Here is a 19,944-nt window from a genome sequence, read left to right on the forward strand (position 1 = left end):
AGATAACTCCCTGTTCTCATATATTTTTATTCTGCTGTATGTCTTTCCCTTTTTTTATGTGATTAATAATGTAAACAAGTGATTTTCAACCTTTTTCAACTCGCGGCACATCAAACACGATTTTGAAATTGCCAAGGCACACCATCAATCCCCCACTTAAAAAAAAACACACACATTGGCCCCCAGAGGAAAAAATATATAACACAGGAAAAAAATATAACACATTGGCTCCCACAGAAAAGAAATTAAAGACATTGGCTCCCACAGAAAAAAAGCAAAAATATTCGCCACCACAGAAAAAAAATCAAAGACATTGTCCCCCACAGAAAACAAAAAATAAAACTCAATTACTGCCCCAGCACCCCCAGGAGCTCCCAGTCGTCCCTATCTCTCGGGTACCCAGCAGTCAGGGGTGTGTAGCCTCAGTCACTGTCACACTCAATCACAAACTCTGCAGAGAGCAGTGGAGAGCGATGTGACGTGTGACCTATGAGGTCACGCCGCTGCTTCTCATAGGTCACGGCCCAGGCAGTGTCTGAGCTACCCAGAAGAGCCCAGCGCTACTCGGGCTCAAAGTTAAACTGGCAGCGGCTGCGTACTGGTGGGCATCTCCGGTGTCACCTCCCCAGTGGCACACTTGAGGCACAGCAGTTGAAAATTGCAGATGTAAACCATTGAGGATATGTGATATACATTGACTCCATAGTTTGTTAATGTATCTATTTTACTTTTTGTGAATATTGAGAGATAAGTACCAAAACAATATGGGAAGGCTGTAGAGTTTCATTCATCTTTACTAGTGCCGCGATAATTATGAATTATCTATATCATACAGCAAGCATAGTGTTTAGCATTTTGTGTAATAGCACAATGTAGATTATAGACAATTAATGTCAGCAACTTTTAAGCTTTCTGTGTTATGTATTATTTTTAATCACGAGATGTACTAAGCCTTGAAAAGTGATAAAGTGGAGAGTGACAAAGGGGTCTATTTACTAAGCCCTGGATGGAGATAAAGTGAAAGGAGATAAAGTACCAGCCATCAGCTCCTAACTGCCATGTCACAGGCTGTGTTTAAAAAATTACAGTTAAGAGCTGGTTGGCTGGAACTTTATCTCTGTCCACTTTATCCCCATCCAAGGCTTAGTAAATAGACCCCAAAGTATCAAACAAAGCCTGTAAAGTGACAGTTAGGAGCCGATTGGCTGAAACTTTATCACTCTCCACTTTATCACTCTTCAAGGCTTAGTACATCTCCCAGACTATAAATACTGTTACATTGTTATTTGCATTGCCCAATAAAACATAACAGCCACCAAACCAGCATCACACAAAAGTCTACTTTTTATTTACATCTAGAACTATTGGATTACAGATGAAAGTCTATTATACTGTATTTACTGAGCAGTCAAGTTTAATTTCTTGTTCCTGCATCATGCAATATGAATATCTTCACAGGTTTTCCCTGAACTGAATATATAGGAGATCCAACACTATTGTCACACTAAAAGATCCTGATTGGCTGGACTTAAGCATTTTGTCCATTGATAATGACTATTGGACTGGTTTTACTCTTCTCCACCTTTTCCATTTTATTAATAGATTACGTTACACAAAAAAAAACTTGTTACTTTCCCTAAATATGTATAAATCAGGAAAAGACAGGACCCACCTGCAATGTAGCCTACAATGTATCTTGCAAATGAGATCTCCATCGGCACCCTTATACATTATATAGCCAATGTGGCTATATATTTTAACCTAAGACACTCAGTTCTTCTATGCGTTCAGAGATATTTTAAGAGTAGGAAGGGCGATGCAGCAGGCCCCAAGAAGCTATCTTCATCACCAGAAAGATGGTTCCTCCAGCAGAAGGTAATAGGGGGGCATGGTGATCCATGGGCCTGTGTGCAAAGTACATCCTGCACCCATTATAGACACAACACATCCTCTGTTCATAGAGCATATAAATGCTTGTGTGACAGGAACGCAATATTTTTGCTTACAGAAATGAGGAAGTGATAAATTCTAGGGTAAAATAGGCACCCATGTGACAGGCACAACCAAAGTGAAAATATGGGGAAGTTTGTTGAATGGTAATTTGTTTTATTAACAACCATTGTTTGTACCTAAGAAACTTTATTACAAATTGCTTTTAATGCTTTAATATCATACAAAAACATTATTATAATATAAAACTATTTCCTACATGTTTTATACACAATTAAAACACAAAATGCTGTAAATCTCAAATTTTCTCCAATCCTGTAAAAAAAGAATCAAGAAAAAGAGAGAACATCTAGGTAAATGCCATCTTCAGTACATTATTACATTGATCAAATTTACTTTTTCAACATTTAAAAAACAAGTAAAATGATGTATGATATCAGCCAATACTGTGCATAATGTTAATATGACAATATACTAGTATGGGAACTACCATCTGGAATACTTGTCCCTTTACTAGGCCCCTGTTTTATTTTTCTGTGTTCTAAACCCCTGTTTACATTCCGGTGAATGATACTGGATGGGGGGGGGGAGGGGGTTTCAATTGTGCCCAAGACTAAAGAAAAATAGCTGAGATCTTAAGACCAACAATGCTTATATAATAAATAGTTACGTTGGTGGTGCTCCCCTTTATAAGCCCATGACAATATTGGGTTTTCTCTGCAAAGAAGTAAAATCAACATATGTGACCCAGCCCTTCACGTGGCAGGACATGCACCATTAATTACAGGGTTCTGTCAGTGCTGAGGGAAAGCACTCTGCCGCTCTGGGCAATGCTGATCTGACTTTTCCTTACACAGGTACATGTCCTTGCTCCCTCTCTGCTCTCTCATCTGGTCCAGAGGAGGCTCCATGCTATGCAATAGCAACAGGGACCACTCTGGCTACTGACACAGTAGGCAGAAATGGCACCCTCACTTCCTTCAATGCAGAACATCAATGTGACTCCCCCACATGTCACTGTGGGAGCAGGTTCATTTTGAGGCACTACATTCTTTTTTTTCTCTACTAGCACACACACTATGGGCCTGATTCAGACCCACTCGCGAGCGGCTGTACGCTCGCAAGTGGGTCGATGGTCTGCACTGAGCATGCGCACGACGGAGGGAGCTCCGTCGTGCGCATGCGCCAGACACGACGAGCGAAGGACTTTCCTTCGCTCGTTGTGTCCGATCAAAGGGGGCGTGCTGTCAATGTTGACTGACAGCACGCCCCCTTTGGTGGGCATGCCGGGGGCGTGCCTCCCTGACGGGGGCGTTCCCACGGGAACGCCTCCCGTCAGAAGCCGGCCCACTGACATCACTAGTGATGTCAGTGGGAGTGATTTTGGCTCTGATAGAGCCAAAATCACTCCGGAGCTTGCGGTTGAAAACCTCAACCGCAGGCTCCGGCTCACAATTTCGATGGTCGCGATGGTCACGACCATCGCGGCCATCAAAATGCACGCTCGTATAGCCTGTGGGTGGTGACCCACAGCTATACGAGCGTCCAGGAGGACGCTCCATGAAAAAGGAGCCCGGCCCTCATGCAGAGCGTGCGCTCTGCTCAGAGCGTACGGCTCTGAATGAGGGCCTATCAGAGCCAAAATCACTCCCACTGACATCACTAGTGATGTCAGTGGGCCGGCTTCTGACGGGAGGCGTTCCCGTGGGAACGCCCCCGTCAGGGAGGCACGCCCCCGGCACGCCCACCAAAGGGGGCGTGCTGTCAATCAACATTGACAGCACGCCCCCTTTGATCGGACACAACGAGCGAAGGAAAGTCCTTCGCTCGTCGTGTCTGGCGCATGCGCACGACGGAGCTCCCTCCGTCGTGCGCATGCTCAGTGCAGACCATCGACCCACTTGCGAGCGTACAGCCGCTCGCGAGTGGGTCTGAATCAGGCCCTATGTTAGTTAGAGACCAGAGACATCTGACTCTCTACCTATATTTATTACATATGATATTCACAACTTATAATGTGCCATAGAAATATCAATATGCTTATTAGACAGACTATGTCTTATAAATACTTCTATGGTGTTACATTGTGTTTGGATTGGATCTGCGTTGCAATTTTATATTTGAGACATATTAAAGACCTATATTTACATTTGTCATATACATGGTTATATATGCAAATGTCAGTCACCCAATCTGCGACAGCTCCAGGTGTTATTAGTATTAATTATCTATACTGTATGTGACTGCATAGTGGTAACTATGGAGTGACCTGATATTTTCAATTATTACCACTCGCATGTGGCTAGATGTCACAGAGTGGAATCTCCTGGATATTATTAATGTTATTGATGTCTATGATGTAGTAGGTATTTGAACCGCCGCATGGCCGGCGGTTCAAATCCCGACAGCGGCAGCCCGAGAAGGGTGAAGATCCCGATCGTCCCTAAGGATAGTATCGCTAACCTAATCCCCCCCCCCCCAACCCTAACTCTCCCTTAGGGGTGCCTAACCCTAACCTCCCCCCCAACTGCCTAAGCCTAATGCCCCCTTCCCCGCAGCCTAAACCCAAGTCCCCCGGGGGGGGGGGTGCCTAACCCTGACCTCCCCCCGGGGGTGCCTAACCCTAACCCCTCCTTCCCTTAGCCTAAACCTAACCCACCCAGGGGGTTGCCTAACCCTAAGTCCCCCCGGGAGCCCTAAACCTAACCCCCCCCGGCGCGGAATTCCGGGCCCGGCTTACCTTCATTCGGTATGCCATGCGTCGCGTATGGTTATTGGCAGGCGTCGAGTTTTCAACACCAGTCATTAGTACCACGCCGGGATTAGAATGTCTGGAAGCCAGCGGTCGGCTTTATTTAACATGAAAGAATAATTTACTGCCAGTTGGCCTTGATATTCCAAATAATGTACTAATGCTCATAAAAATTAATTTTTGCAGCTCTGTTGTAACATTCTTTTTTGCTAAATATTTGTTGGCAGCTATTGACAGCTCCAGGTGTTATCAATGTTAATAATTTATTTGTGGCTACATAATGGTGTCTGTGGAGCAAATTATATTCTGTTCTCAATTATCACCACTCACATGTGAGAGCAATCTACCGGATTCTATTAATGGTTTTTTGATGTCATGTCTGTCAAGTCATTGGGGTTTATTTACCAAAGTGCGGGCTTTTAGAAGTGGAGTTGTTGCCCATAGCAACCAATCAGATTCTACTTCTCATTTATCTAGCACCTTCTAGAAGAGAATAGTTAGAATCTGGTTGCTATGGCAACAACTCCACTTCTAAAAACCCGCACTTTAATAAATATTCCACATTCTCTTTATGACTTACAAGTACTGTATCTACCCATTGCGCATTATTTGATAAAAGTTACACTTTAATATTTCAATTATTTTACAAAGACTACCCCCACATACAAATGTCACTCTTGGTTTTACTTTGTTGCAAAAGAAACCCAGTATAGAAGATAAATGATTTAAGCACACTCTCTGTGGCTCACATGCAAACTAATGGTGTAATGGTTAGCATTACTGCCTCACATCACTAAGTTCGTGGGTTCAATTCCCACTATAGCCCTAACTGTGTGGAGTTTGTATATTCTGTGCTTGCATGGGTTGCCTCCGTGTACTCTGGTTTCATCCCACACTCCAAAAATATACTGGTAGGTTAATTGGCCCTCAACAAAATTGAACCCTAGTGTGTATGTGTGTGAGCATGTGATAGGGAACATAGATTGTAAACTCCACTGGGGCAGGGAGGGACTGATGTGAATGGTCAAATATTCTCTGTAAAGCGCTGCAGAATATGTGTGCGCTATATAAATAACTGGTACTAAAAAATACATATATTCTTATAGTGGGTTCAATTCTAGATATTACACCATCTTATTAACATGTGGTCTTATATGCCATAAGACATGTCGAATGTTATTGTGATGTTACCTGACTAAGCAATAACCTCAGAAGCAGCACGATTGTTCTTCTTCATTCTACGTGTGCCATGTTCTGAGACCTTGATTGACCCTTCTGAAAAAACTTCTCCAACCATATTAGTTGCATGACATTGATAAGTGCCTTCGTCTTCCTTCATCAGTGGCTTTATCTAAGGAAAAACACCAGTTTTAAAAGTTTGCAACTGGTACATAATATACAAACAAAATCCATACATGCAAAACATTTGCAACAGAATATGTTATTAGGCGCATCAGACTAAGCGGCCCCCCAGCTGTTGTAGAACTACATATGCCAGCATGCCCTTCCAGTTTTACTGTATGGCCATGCTGAAACTGTTGCAGGGCATTCTGGGTTATGTAGTTCATTAGCAGCTGGAGGGACGCTTATTGCATTAGAGCATATATTGTTTTTCATTTTTAAAACAGGGTGGATCTACTGTGAAACTAATGAAGCTTAAGCTTCAGGGACCCTAACCCCGGAGGGGCCCTGAAGCAATTTTTTTTAATGAGTGAATTTTTCAACAAAATCAATTTAGTTTTTTAAGTGTGTGTTATTAAAATAAGGTTATTTTAGTGACAGAATCATAATCCAAAGGGTTGCAGTACTTAATATTTACCTTAACATATGCTCTACAGTAGTGCATGTAGGGGGGGGTTCTAAGTATCCATAACCCCCCCTTGATCATTACTGGCCGGGCAGAGACACCATCTACAGCTCCGATCAGAGAATGGCTCTTAAGAGTCGGCTGGCCGGGCGCAAGATAGAGAGCTGCTGTCAGTGTCACTGCTGAGTGCAGTACTGCCAGGTGCTACTAGACGCACCCGTCTCCATTTGAGCTGTTCCATCTACCAGAAGTCAGCCCTGCAGAGCTGACCACAAACTGAAAGCTGAGCTGACTGAGAGATGGCGGGAGCACACAGCATGGGGTAGAGAAATCCCACTCAGGAGGATCAATAGCTGGGATCCTACAGAGGAAGTGAGTATGTTTTGGTTTTGTATGTGATCTATCTACAGTCTCTTTCTCTCAGGGGCTTCTGCATCTATTTATCTATCTACAGTCTCTCACTCTCTGGGGGGGTTTCTACATCTATCTATAGTTTCTCACTCTCTGGGGGGGGGTTATACATCTATCTATCTACAATCTCTCACTATCTTGGGGTTTCTACATCTATATACAGTCTCTCACTCTCTGGGGGTTTCCTACATCCATCTACAGTCTCTCACACTCCGGGGGGTTTCTACATCTATCTACAGTCTCTCACTCTCAGGGGGTTCCTACATCTATCTATCTACAATGTCTCACTCTCTGGTGGGCTTCTCTATCTATCTATCTACAGTCTCTCTCTCTTGTGGGGTTTCTACATCTATCTAGTTTTTTAGATGTTTTTCTATCATCTATCATATAATCTCTCTAGGGTTTTTTACATCTATCTGGGGGTTTCTACATCTATCTATCTATCTATCTATCTATCTATCTATCTATCTATCTACAGCCTCTCACTTTGGGGAGTTTCAACATCTATCTACAGTCTCTCACTCTCTGGGGAGTTTCTACATCTATATATCAGTCTTTCACTCACTCTATCTATCTACAGTCTCTTACTCTCGGTGGAGTTTCTACATCTATCTATTTACAGTCTCTCACTCTCTGGGGGGTTCCCACATCTACAGTATCTATCTACAATGTCTCACTCTATGGTGGGTTTCTCTATCTACAGTCTCTCTCTCTGTTTTTGTTTTATTTACATCTATCTATCTATTGTATCTCACTCTCTGAGGGGTTTCTACATCTATCTATCTATCTACAGTCTCATACTCTCTGGGGGGTTTCTTCATCTATCTACAGTCTCTCACTCTCTGGGAGGTTTCTACATCTCAGCCATTTGGGCCTTGTTGGATGTTGCCCTATTGTTGCTGGTTGCAAAGGGGACCCCATAACAGTTCAAGCTTCAGGGCCCCAAAAATGCAGATTCGCCACTGAGCAGGCAGTAAGGCAATCTCAAACTGTAGCACAGACTGGCGCTATCACAAGGCTGACCTAGGGGGTTGTCTATGATGCTAATGATCATTTATGAGGGGCATACTGTGAGATGTTTTAGTCCCCTCAAGTGTTTCGATGCTCTTGTGTTGCCCCCAAACTGAGCAAAAGCCACTGACGTGGAGCAGAAGAGGCCAGCAGCTGCCAGCATGTGAAGCGGTCTCATCAATGCCAGTGATGTGCTGGGAGTGTGGTTCTGGACAGTGTGTCACAGTCCACCTGGTGAACAGGAGATGCTGCACACCAACTCCTGCCTGCTAAGGTAAGAAGCAGTGGAGTTGGAGGATCAGTGTCTGAGGGGGGCCTCTTCCATGAGGAATGTGGCACTTCAGCACCAGGGACAGAGTATTTAATTTTGTCCAAATTGTATGTTTCTGTGAATAGACAATTTTCAAGTGCGGGGAGCTACCATGAAGCCAGATCAGAGCTTCTAAGCAACAGAGTAGTGATATTAAGCTTCTGGAAAATTGGTGCAGAAAAACTGTCATGTTAAACTTACTCCAATAGGAAATAAAGATTATACATACAACTTAAGGTGCGTACACACTAGAAGATTAAACTGAGCGATTGAACGATTACGGCATCGTAATCGTTCAATAATTGATCAGTAATCGTGCAGTATAAGTCAAAACCGACCAGCGATGCACGCTCCCGGTGGTCGTTTTTAGCAACAATCATCGTCTGAACATGCAATAATGACAGGTTGGGCATGTTCGATGAGGGAGGGTGCCTGCACTGAACGACATATCGTTCAGTGTAGGCACATTATCTCACTGCACAGGAAGATGAACAATTGTACAGTTACAATGTCGTAGTCGTACAGTGGTTTCTCTATCGTCTAGTGTGCACGCACCACTATACATTTTAACAATCTGTACTTACCATTACCCAGCTCGTGCTTTGATGACGAGAAGGGCCGCCACGAACTTGTACAGCAACATTTACTCTGTCTCCAGGTAACTCCTCAAATAACCTTACTCCTTTTGGTGACTCAGTGACCTTCACAAAAAGCAATTACTTGTCAAAAATAATATTAGTAGGAGTGCAGATTGTTATAGAAATATAGCTACTTAAGACTAACATCTTTACAATATTTTACCCTGTAACTTGGTTTGGGTGTTGTCAAAAAATAAACACAGTAAAGGGGCCTATCCATTAGCAGATAAATTGAACAATAGAACGATATATCGTTCAATTGTACAATTTATCTGCTATGGATAGGCCCTGAACGATGACAGATGCGCAGTCCCGTGGCCGATTAATTGAATCTTTCATTTCTCCAACATGTTGGTCAATTATCGCATATCGCTGCCAGATACTAGAAATATCTGGCAGTTTATATGCGGTAAACGATGAAAGATATTAGCAGCAGCTACAGAGTGTTGCAGAGAAAAAAATCCACTCCCTGAATGATGTCATGCGATATCGTTCATCATTTGTCTTTTTCCAAAATCTGTCATTTACATGACAGATATCATTCAGCACAGCCACCGGAATTTTCGATAGATATCTTTTGTCTTTCATCTTTCATAAAAACATCTGCTAATGGATAGGCCCCTTAAGAACCATTTATTCAATGACTCACACACCTCTCCTTTATATATCACTTTTGGAGCTGCGCTCATACATTAGCAGCACTGTTCTTTACATGTATTTTTAAACATTTAACAACTTTAATCCACACGGTCTCTATATCTCACAGCCTCCACTCCAGTTTACATCTCAATTATTACCTTGTCCACAGCATGAACACTCTTACTTCACACAACCCCCATATTCTATGTACACATAATCCTCTACTTTATCCATCCCTCTCTTCCCCCTCCTGTCTCCTCCACTTGCTGTTCCTCCTTTTTTTCTCTCATCAGTCTGCTTCCAACCCTCTGCTTCTTTCCCCCACCTCTCCTATACCTCCACTCTCAACCACCTCCCTCCATGGTCTTGTTACCCCACTACTAAGGCCCATTCCCTCCTCGTTCTGTCTGTCACCTCCAGGGCTGCCAAGAGAAATTCTGGGCCCGGGTACTGCAACATCCTGTGGGACCACATCATGTATGGCTGCACCCATTTGTGAGTGGGTCTAGCATGTGAGATGCACCCACTCACAGGAGCATGGCATAGCACCCAGCAGCTGGAACTAAAGTAGTCACTACTGTATTAGGATGGCGGGACGGTCCCATAATAGCTGCATTTCTTGTCAGGCTGTATATAGATGCTAAAATGTAACACACAAATTAAAGTGCTACTACTTTACTTTGTACATCTCTCATGTAAATAACACAAACAATCTATTTTCTATCATAGAGATAGATGTATGAAGGACTTAATTTTTACATAACATCAGGTCATCTTATACACACACATTCCGCAGCACATATCCTAACCCACTGCTCCATGCTCCTTCCTCACTATCTACCCCTCTGTGTCGCCCCTGTCTGTCTGCCCTTCCCCTTTAGAATGTAAGCTCTCACGAGCAGGGCCCTCATCCTCACGTGCTTCTCCTTCCCCTACTTATAGTATAATTTACTCCTAATTCCCCACAACGGCACCTAACACCTGGTTGCTCATGTCCTGCTGCTTGTGTTTTGCAGCTGAGTTTATAACCTTGTCCTTGTCCTGCATTGTTTTGTATTACTATTAACTGTTTTTCTTGTGTGCTCATTTATGTACTGTGTAAGGCGCTGCGGAACCTTTGTGGCGCCATATAAATAAAGGATAATAATAATAATAATAATTTATAAGATGTGGCCATGCTGTGACCTTTTGTGACTAAAGCTGCATACACACGTAAAGATTTTCTGTCCAACCATCCAACTAGTTGATTGGTTGCAATGAAAATCTGGTAACATTTGGGAGTAACTGATGATCAGCAATTTGCTCCTAAATGCCAGAAAACAGATGAAAATGGTCATCAGACAAGTTTGAACAAATTGTTTAGATCAAACATTTAACAAACAACAGTTTTTGGCCATTTTCCCAGCATTTGGGAGCAAATTGCTGATTGTCATTTGCTTTCATACCTTACCAGATTTTCATTCCAACCAATCAACTAGTTGGATGGTTGGACAGAAAATCTTTACGTGTGTATGTAGCTTAAGTTTCTGTCCATTTATACTTGAGGCACATGGATGAGTGAAGCAAGATGCTGAAATCTTTTCATATTTACCTGATATCTGGGATGGAGGGGGGGGGGGAGGTGTTACTGTAGTCACAGTTTCTCTGGTTAACTAGTGACTGCTTAGGCTTAAAAGATTTTTGTTTTTTAAACTTTTTTTTCTTTTACTTGTTCATGTTAGAGTTCTTTTGTAGATGTCTTTAAAAATTATGTTAATATAATTTACATGACAGATCTTGCATTAGATGTAAATTTGTTTTTAGAATGAAAAAGTAATTCAACATTTGGTTAGAAAAAGGGTTGTTTAAGATGAATGATATTACCAGGGTAATATTATTTATTTACTGTATCAAGTTAAAATAATTATATGGTTAAAAAAAACATTAATGTGTTAATTCATGAAATAATGTAGGTTGTGTGAACAGGTTGTAGATTTTATTAAAAGCATTGAAAGACTGTAAATATAATTTTAAAATTATACTTTCACAGTTGTTTTAAACATATATTTTTCATAGTAAGAAAATTGACTTTAAAATGGAAAGTATGTACAAAAATATATTTTTAATATCAATTCTATAAAAATGCCTTTTGTTATCTAATTTGTGTTTATAGAATTACCTCCATTGAATACAAGTACCTGACTTGTTGTTATGGATTTACTGCAGATTTGCATTTTGAACAGTGTCAGTAAATATCCTACTTTACAGTGTTCAAACAGCAGAAGTGCTGCATAACCCTGCTGGAGGAGATGTGGATGGGACCTCTACCGCAACTACAAAACCTAGTGTACAGTACAGTGGGAAATTTCTCGCCGCTGCCTGCGGGGGGAGGGGGGGGGGAGTGATGACACTGACCACGCCCCCCCATGGCTTTGTGCCGGTTTGGGGGGCTCACAGCGCCCCCATCCGAGCACGCAGTGCCGCAAAAATTTATATTTATTATACTAAGGGGGCATGACCACGCCTCCTGCAATTAGGCCATGCCCCCTTAAACCCGGGCTCGGCATGGCTCTCAGCAAGTCTGTATCTTTCTACCACACCTCTGATGGATTACCACTGTCTGTTGTACTGTGGTATAGGTGTTTGGGCACACATGTTCAGTGGTGAACAGTTTAAAAAAATCCCATTGCAGTCCAAGGGGAATATTTACCAAAGTGCAGGTTTTTAGAAGCGGAGATTTTGCCCTAGCAACCAATGAGATTATAGGTTTTATCTTCTATAATGTGTTAGATAAATGTTAAGTACAATCTGATTGGTTGCTATGGGCAACATCTCCACTTTCTTCCTTACGTACCTTTCTCCAGTAGATGCTGGGAGTTGGAATAGCCTTTACTTCACATGATAAATAAACTTGGGCTCCAGTAACATTATGAATCTTTCCCGGGGCAATGGTAATCACAGGTGCTGTTAAAAAAGAAAATGGAAACTATTATAAAAGAATAAATATCCAAATCTACAATTCTGTTTTGAAATTATATATATATATATATATATATATATATATATATATATATATATATTTTGGTGCTGGGCAACATTCAAAAATCGGAGATCTGATGAAGGTTGGGTTCTGATTCATCATACCAACGGTTGAAGTGAAATTGACATAAGCGTGATTATTTGTATTAAATGTACACACATTACTTACCTTGAAACCAAAAATTTTTTAACATACTACACTATTAGCGCCTACTTGTCTTATTGTTTGTATTCTAGATCCGTTTGCTGGCAAGGATCGCACAAGAGGAGCAGCTTTATACAATTTTAGTTGTTATTAATTGTGTATAATTATTTGTATTATTAATAGCGCATTGAGGGGTTGCTATATCTATATTATAAGGGCATGGTTGTGCCCTTATATTAAGGCTGAATCGAAAAAAATGGAATTCTCCATAGAGAGGAGTGGAGGCATGGTGTTTAAGGGGCTAAACCTCAATAGCTATAGGAAGTACCAAGCTGAAATTTGGCATGGACAGGTAGAACTGTTGCTCGGTGCTGCATGCCAAATTTCAGGGCAAAAAAATTAAAAAGGAGGATTTGGGAGTAATCTAAAGTTCCAACTGTCATTTTTTTCTGACACTCTCAGTTATGACCACTTTTCTGCTGTAGTCTATGGGGGATTTTTGGGATGGTATAAGTCAGGGTAGGGGACGAATTTAGACTTGGGGTTCATTTTATTAGGTAGCTATTGTTCCAGGGTAGGGCCTTTCTGTGTTCAGGTAATTGAGAAAGTTACAGTTTTTAAACTATTACCTCACAAATGCCCTATTATAGAGATAGGGAGTTCAACTTGTTGCGCAGCCTCAATAGGAGCCTTCCAGCAGGTGGGTGTACAGTGGTGGCTTCACCTGGGTGCATCAAAATGACTGCCTTTTGTGGGCGTTGGCATCTGTGCGGGCTGCGGAGGTGGTGCGGGCTGCGGGACCCAGTGGCGGTGGAACCCGGCATCTATGCGGGTGTTGGCGGCGGGTCTGGATCTGAGAGGATCCAGTCCATTCCAGCCATTCTGCCACCCACTAGGTGAAGAGGACACCAGAAGCCCTAGGGAGGTGGCAGCTGCGCAAAATAATTAATTGGATGCCACCCACTAGGTGAAGCCCTGGTGGGTTGGCGCTCGGCAGGCAAACACGCCAAAGCCCTGGTGGGTTGGTTCCCACCAGGCAAAGATGAGGAAGTCCTGGGGTGGCCGCTTAAAAAAGAGCTTAAAGGCTGCCGCCCCGCAGGTGAAGTTGCTGCAGCCCTGGTGGGTTGGTGCTCGCCAGGCGAAGACACCGAAGTTCTGGGGTGGTGGCGGCCATGAGAAAGAGCTCAAAGACCGCCAGCCCGCAGGTGAAGGTGCAGACTAAATAATTTATTTAAAAAAAAAAAAAATCGATGTAGTCTGTTTATTTTAATATTTCTTTTACACGTGTACTACAGGTACCAGTGGGCCCTAACGGCCCTGCTTGCTGGTACTTATGGTCTTTTATAAATTAATCATATATCATTTATTGGGCCTAATAAATTATATATGTTTAATTTATAAAAGACCGAGTGAGTGCCGCCTGCTTCCTATGGGAGAAACTGGACAAGTGTATGTTGATTTTTAGGAAGGCACCCTTGCAGTTCTATAATTATTCTTGGAGTGCCCTACTACATGTCCTCATGTGTTTTGGTATTGGATCTGTATTTTTTTCTAAAAAAATATAAAGACTGTTAAAATTACATGCTTTGACCCTGTTTTTTTTTACCTACAGTATTATTAACCTCAATAACATAAATTTTCAGTCAATTTTGATCACCTCACAGCTTACAATATTGTTTTCATCCAGTTTAGGCTAAGCTAGCTGGCTGACTAAGCTAAGTGACCACAGTGGGTGGCACTAACACGTGGCAGTTCACCTTCCAACATGGAACATCTAGGCTATAGAGTGGCACTGCACTGACAGACAGGATGGCAGTTTAATAAACTATACAACCTAATATTAGAAACAAAGAATGTTTTTATAATGCAAAAACTAGATCAGAGGCCCAAGGGAGATGGAGAATGTATGTAGTTGAAGGCAGGAAAAGGGAGGATTGATTTGCTTATAAATTTCATTTTTGATTCTGAAGTAAATTTATGAGGGTGAGGGGAGTGCTTTACAGTGAAAATTTGGACATTCACATCAGTCCCTGTCCCAGTGGAGCTTACAACAATTTATTTTCCCTATCACATGCACACGCACATATACCTAGGGTTAATTTTTGTTGTGAGCCAATTATTAATGTACAAGTATATTTTTGGAGTATGAAACCCATGCAAGCACAGGGAGAATATACAAACTCCACACATGATAAGTGATAATTTAAACATAAAAAAGCAAATCAGAGAAGTAGAAAGCATTGCTAAATAACAAGTATCCAAAATCCCAATTAAATTGATTCCTCAGGAATTAAGACCTAGTCAAATGGAATAATTAATTATATAATGTGATACTAGTCTACATCTGTTGAGAAGCTACAGGAAATGGAGCCTATATGCCTGTACTAGAAGGTGGTAATGGATGGCATTGCAAGATACAAAAGAACATGAACACCCCAGTAAAGTACAGTAATAGACAGTACACTGCCTGTTTAACACACAATCTTGGCAAAGCTCACAAAGAAAAGTGGTGCAAGGTCATCCCACCCTTATGTTGTATATGAAAAAGGACATGCACAGGTTAACAAACCAATCACTTCAGCGACAGGGACTGCCACTTTTGTGGCTGAAGTGATTGGTTTGTTTGGGCCCTCACAAAACAAGCTGCCAATGGCCAGCTAACAGTGTTGTTAAACTTGTTAATAAATGATGAGATTAAGGCAGCTAAGTGTTGTTGTTAATGATGGGTTTAAGGCAGCTAAACTGACAATGCTTTCAAAGATGTCTACAGTAGCAAAATGTCTTCATTATCATTCTCATCCTCATCAGTGTTTACATCATCTTCACACAATATTAATTAATTCCCACTGGAATCTATCATTACATAGTCTCTGTAGTTTGATGTAATTGCTGGTAAAGGTCTTCCTTGTAGAATTTAGTTCATTTTGTTGAACATAATCTTTTCCACATTTTGAGGAGCTATTCTTCTATGCCAATCATCATCTGTGCTGAAAACTCTTTCAGAGTACACACTGGAGGGTGGGCAGCTAAAGTAAATGAAGAGCTAGTGTGTACAAGGGCCTCCAAATTGCCTTTTATTAGTCAAAGGGACTGCCTGACATGTCTATTTGCACACTGTCATTAAAATTATCCTTCACCATTCTAAGGATGGTGATCATTTCAGATTGCATTAGGGTTGAGGTGTCACTCATTTTTGGCAACTCTTATAGACCCGACCAGATGTCAAAATGTTTTGTTGACTCATCAGCATAACTAGTGGGTCTTGGGAAAGCTCATATTTTTTCTGGCAGCAGCAGTTGCTGGAGAAACTGAAGGAGGAGACATTGTTGTGTCATGAGCTGACAAATTACTCACCAGGAGCTATTTGCATCTCTTAAAATCAGTGTCAGTTGGAAAGAAAAACGACTTAAACCTAGGATCAAGCACGGTAACCAAACTAGTGATCTAATTTCAAGATGTTCACAATCTTTGGTTCCTGGTGAAACAAATAAAGGACTTGATCTACAACTCCTACATACTTAGCTGAATCACATTGTTTTATCCCCTCCTTCAGTTTCTCAAGCTGCTTTTTCAAAAGTCTAATTAGGAGAATCACCTGACTCAAGCTGGCAAAATCTGAACTACCTTTACAGGTGACTACTTTGAATTGTTTCAGCACCTTGCACAACACAGAAGTATTTTCTACTGCACTGGACTAAAGTACATTCCCCCTCTTCTCCCTATGGCATGGCTTGTTGGGTAGGTTTGGATGGCTTGTTACTGTTCCTCCATTCGCTGAAGCATATAAAAGGGTGGTATTCCACCTTGTTACTATCTCTTGCTTCAGTTAGTGGCATGGCAAATTAAACTTTTTTTGCAGCTGCTGCAATCTTCTACATGTAGTTGCTGAATGACGAAAATGTCCCAAAATTATTTTGGGCCACAGACAGCATCTCCTGCACCCCCGTCATTTAAAAAAAATCTACACCACCAAATTGATTGTGTGAGCAAAACATGGGATGTGTTCAAATTCACTCAGCTGTAATGCTCTCACAATATTTGTGACATTGTAAGAAATTAAAAAATCCTAAGGAGAGTCCAAGCAGGGTAAGCAATTTTGCAATGACATCCCTGAGTTTTTCTAAGAGATTGACACCGGTATGCCTCTTAGTGAAGCCAGTGATATAGAGGGTAGCCTGTCTGGGAATGAGCTGGAATTCTGTTACCTACTGCTGCTGAAGGTGATATACCCACCCAGTAGGCTGTCACAGTCATGTAATCTTTCATTTGACCAGTTCCACTTGTACACATATCTGTGGTTAAGTGGACAGTGGGTGGCATTATTGAGGAATCCTGGATAGTGAAGGACTCAGTTAGCTTTAGCAAATTGGATGCAGGACTAGCTCCAATTATTATTGAGGATATTGATGATGAAGATGGTGGTGATTGCAGGTGCAGGGATATAGTTAAGAGAAGGGAGCTAGATGATGCTGGACTGCTTGTTGTTACTTTTTTAGCATAAATTTCTGATTTTGACAAAAAATTTTCATGAACACGGTGCAATTATGTAACAGGTAGGAGATTCCTAGATGGTTAAGGTCACTACCTTTACTTACTGTGGCTTTACAAACTCTACAGATGGGAATACAATTCTCAGGATTTGGGTAAAAATAATTCCACACATAAGAGGTGGACTTTTTCATTTTATTACCAAGCATGACAATGGCCTTAACACGGGCAAGAACTGCTTCCACTGGTGCCTCACTTACACAAACAGCATCCTCACCATCAACATCCTCATTAGTGTCATCATCAGCTACACAAATACCACCCTCATCCTTTTGCACTTCCGCAGTAGCATCCTCAATTTCTAGGTCAGAATCTTATATACTTGTGCTACCCATCCCCACATTGGCAGAGGGTGCAGAAATGGTGGAAGCTTCTCTACGAGTACAGTATCAGAAGGGTCAATCTCACACATAGCACTCGGGGTCACAATTAGGAGTATATTTACTAAAATGCAGGTTTTTAGAAGTGTAGATCAATCAAATTCTACTAAACATTTATCTAAAACCTTCTAGAATATAATAGCTAGAATCTGATTGGCTGTTATCAGCAACATCGCCACTTCTAAAAACCCACACTTTAGTAAATATAACCCTAAGACTATCCTCAGGGATTTGTGGTGTTTTTTAACACACATCTTGTTCTACTGCCTTAACAGTTTTTTTCAGCATTGATATTCTGGTTTTCATTTTTTTTACACCTTATCTATACTCAGTCTGAGATGGTCTTGCATCGTCATGTGAGGCAGAATATGCCTGACTGATAGCAGTTGCAGAACCACCACTCAAAAATAGAATTAATGCATTATAAAAAATTAAACAATATTTTGCTGTCTATCCCAAAAAAAACTAGGTTGGCCAGTATTTATTCTAAGGGAGATGTTGGGCCTCTGCCCATCAAAGAAAACAGTGTCACTGAAGTTGGTTCTTGTGACTGGGCTGGAACCGGTTGAGCAAGGGAGTGGCAAAACAGAAGAGTTAGTACACTGGAACATATGCTGCTGAGTCATGAAATGCTGGGATGGAGTACGTGCGGACTTCGTACTGGCAACCAGCTCTTTAATAAGGGGCTGATTGGGAGGGTGACTCAGCTGTTCCTGGGCAAACACACCATTGGTGCAGTGGTCAAGGTTCCAAAGAAAGTAGTAGTGCCAAGGAGACGGAGACAGTGGGAACTGCACAGGGGCAGATGCCGGATCAGCCTACAACATCACAATGCAGGTGCTGATGGTGAGCAGCGCTGAAAGGACAGGCAGTAGCCAACAGACAGCGGATCCCAAAGAACCCCCGCAGGAGGCATGAGAAACATCGGAGATAAGTGTCGGGCAGGTAGACTCAGAGCCGTGACAATATCAATGCTCATGGTTTGTTTTTTATTTGATTATATTAAATTGACAATTGCCAAATAAGGGCTTATAAACAAACAATGAAAATAATAATATTGGCCAGTGTGTGGGTGGAGTGGGGGGATGACACCATTACTCTAGATCCCTCTGTTCAAAATTCAAAAACATTATGCATGTCTTGCATATTTCATAGGTGGAGAAACTGATGTAGCAGCACAACTTCTATGTCATGTCTTAAATTTAGTACATATGTAAAAAAGCATAGAACTAAAGGATGCATAAGTTGCTACCCCCAAAAGCGCTGTCCCGAAGAGACAGAGCTCCATCTGCACTTTTTGCAGACCCAATTTCCCTTGGGATACCACCCCTGTGCTGACCAACCTAGGGCTGGTAGTCACTATGGCAGGGGGATCCCTGATATTGTGCCACCAGTACTGGCAGTTAAAGTCTAGTGCTGGTAGTGGACATTTTGGTGTGACTCCCGCACTAGAGTTACCAGAAAATCCCTTTATAAGATGACAAAATGAATTACATTTGTTCTGTGGCTGATAACAACAGGTGTAATGCACACCTAAAGTCAATCAAACACAGAATGTGTGTACTGTAATTCCTTTGTCCTCTTTTAAAGGGATATTCTGGAAACTTTACCTCACGCTCTATATCCCTCTGATTTTTTCAACTACCAGCCTAGGATTAAAGTCCTAGGGCTGGTAAATATTTTGAGGTGGAACACACCCCATATTTTACTGTTATTTAAATATTGTGCATTTTTGCTATGTTCAAAAGAAGCCTGCAGAGATCCTTGGGATATGTGGTGGATTCGCAGACGGATCTCGGCAAGATAGGGGTTTATAAACCGATGGGGAATATGTTTAGAAGGTCAACACTATCTTTAGTAAATGTTGTATTTTCACCTAAGAACAAAAGGTCAATACAAGGTGGATCCTTTCAGTTTGCAAAATGTAGTCCTTTAACTTTAAGTTCTAGTGGACTTATTTGAGTGACAAATATTTTATGTACAGTGTTGTATAATTGGTGGTTCTATATAAATAAAATATAGTAATATGTAAATATACCCAATGATAATTGGGCAGAAGCAAAATTGTAATTCCACTGTGCCTTCAATAGTAAATCCACTGCTAAAAACTGGATGGAGAGCATTGCAGAGCCGGCCGTAGGCATAGACAAACTAGGAAATTGCCTAAGGCATTTGGAATGCCTAGGGGCATGCATTCCAAGCCTAGGGCCAGCTCAGCTTGATAGTGGGCAGCACGGGACAGGCAGACGGTGCCGGCTCTGCTTTGGCTGCCCTACCGGGATCGGAGCTCTTGGCTCAGCTGCGATAGGGCAGCAGCGGGAGCAGGGACAGTGGA

At 41.7% G+C, this 19,944-nt stretch overlaps 1 protein-coding gene across 1 annotated transcript in view; it reads right to left on the reverse strand.

Moving 5' to 3' along the window:
- Nucleotides 1–1,402: 1,402 nt before the first annotated feature.
- The window catches only part of IGFBPL1 (insulin like growth factor binding protein like 1), a 56,013-nt gene continuing 37,471 nt past the window's right edge, over nucleotides 1,403–19,944 (reverse strand). The window contains exons 2-5 of the mRNA XM_088461280.1: nucleotides 12,352–12,461; nucleotides 8,826–8,942; nucleotides 5,894–6,053; nucleotides 1,403–2,265 (exon numbers count right to left, since the gene is read on the reverse strand). Coding sequence (XP_088317406.1) covers nucleotides 5,898–6,053; nucleotides 8,826–8,942; nucleotides 12,352–12,461 — 383 coding nt within the window. The 3' untranslated portion in view covers nucleotides 1,403–2,265; nucleotides 5,894–5,897. The remainder of the gene's footprint in view (nucleotides 2,266–5,893; nucleotides 6,054–8,825; nucleotides 8,943–12,351; nucleotides 12,462–19,944) is intronic.

This window comes from Taudactylus pleione, unplaced genomic scaffold, assembly GCF_031769625.1.
Source record: "Taudactylus pleione unplaced genomic scaffold, aTauple2 ptg001032l, whole genome shotgun sequence".
NCBI classification, from domain to species: domain Eukaryota; kingdom Metazoa; phylum Chordata; class Amphibia; order Anura; family Myobatrachidae; genus Taudactylus; species Taudactylus pleione.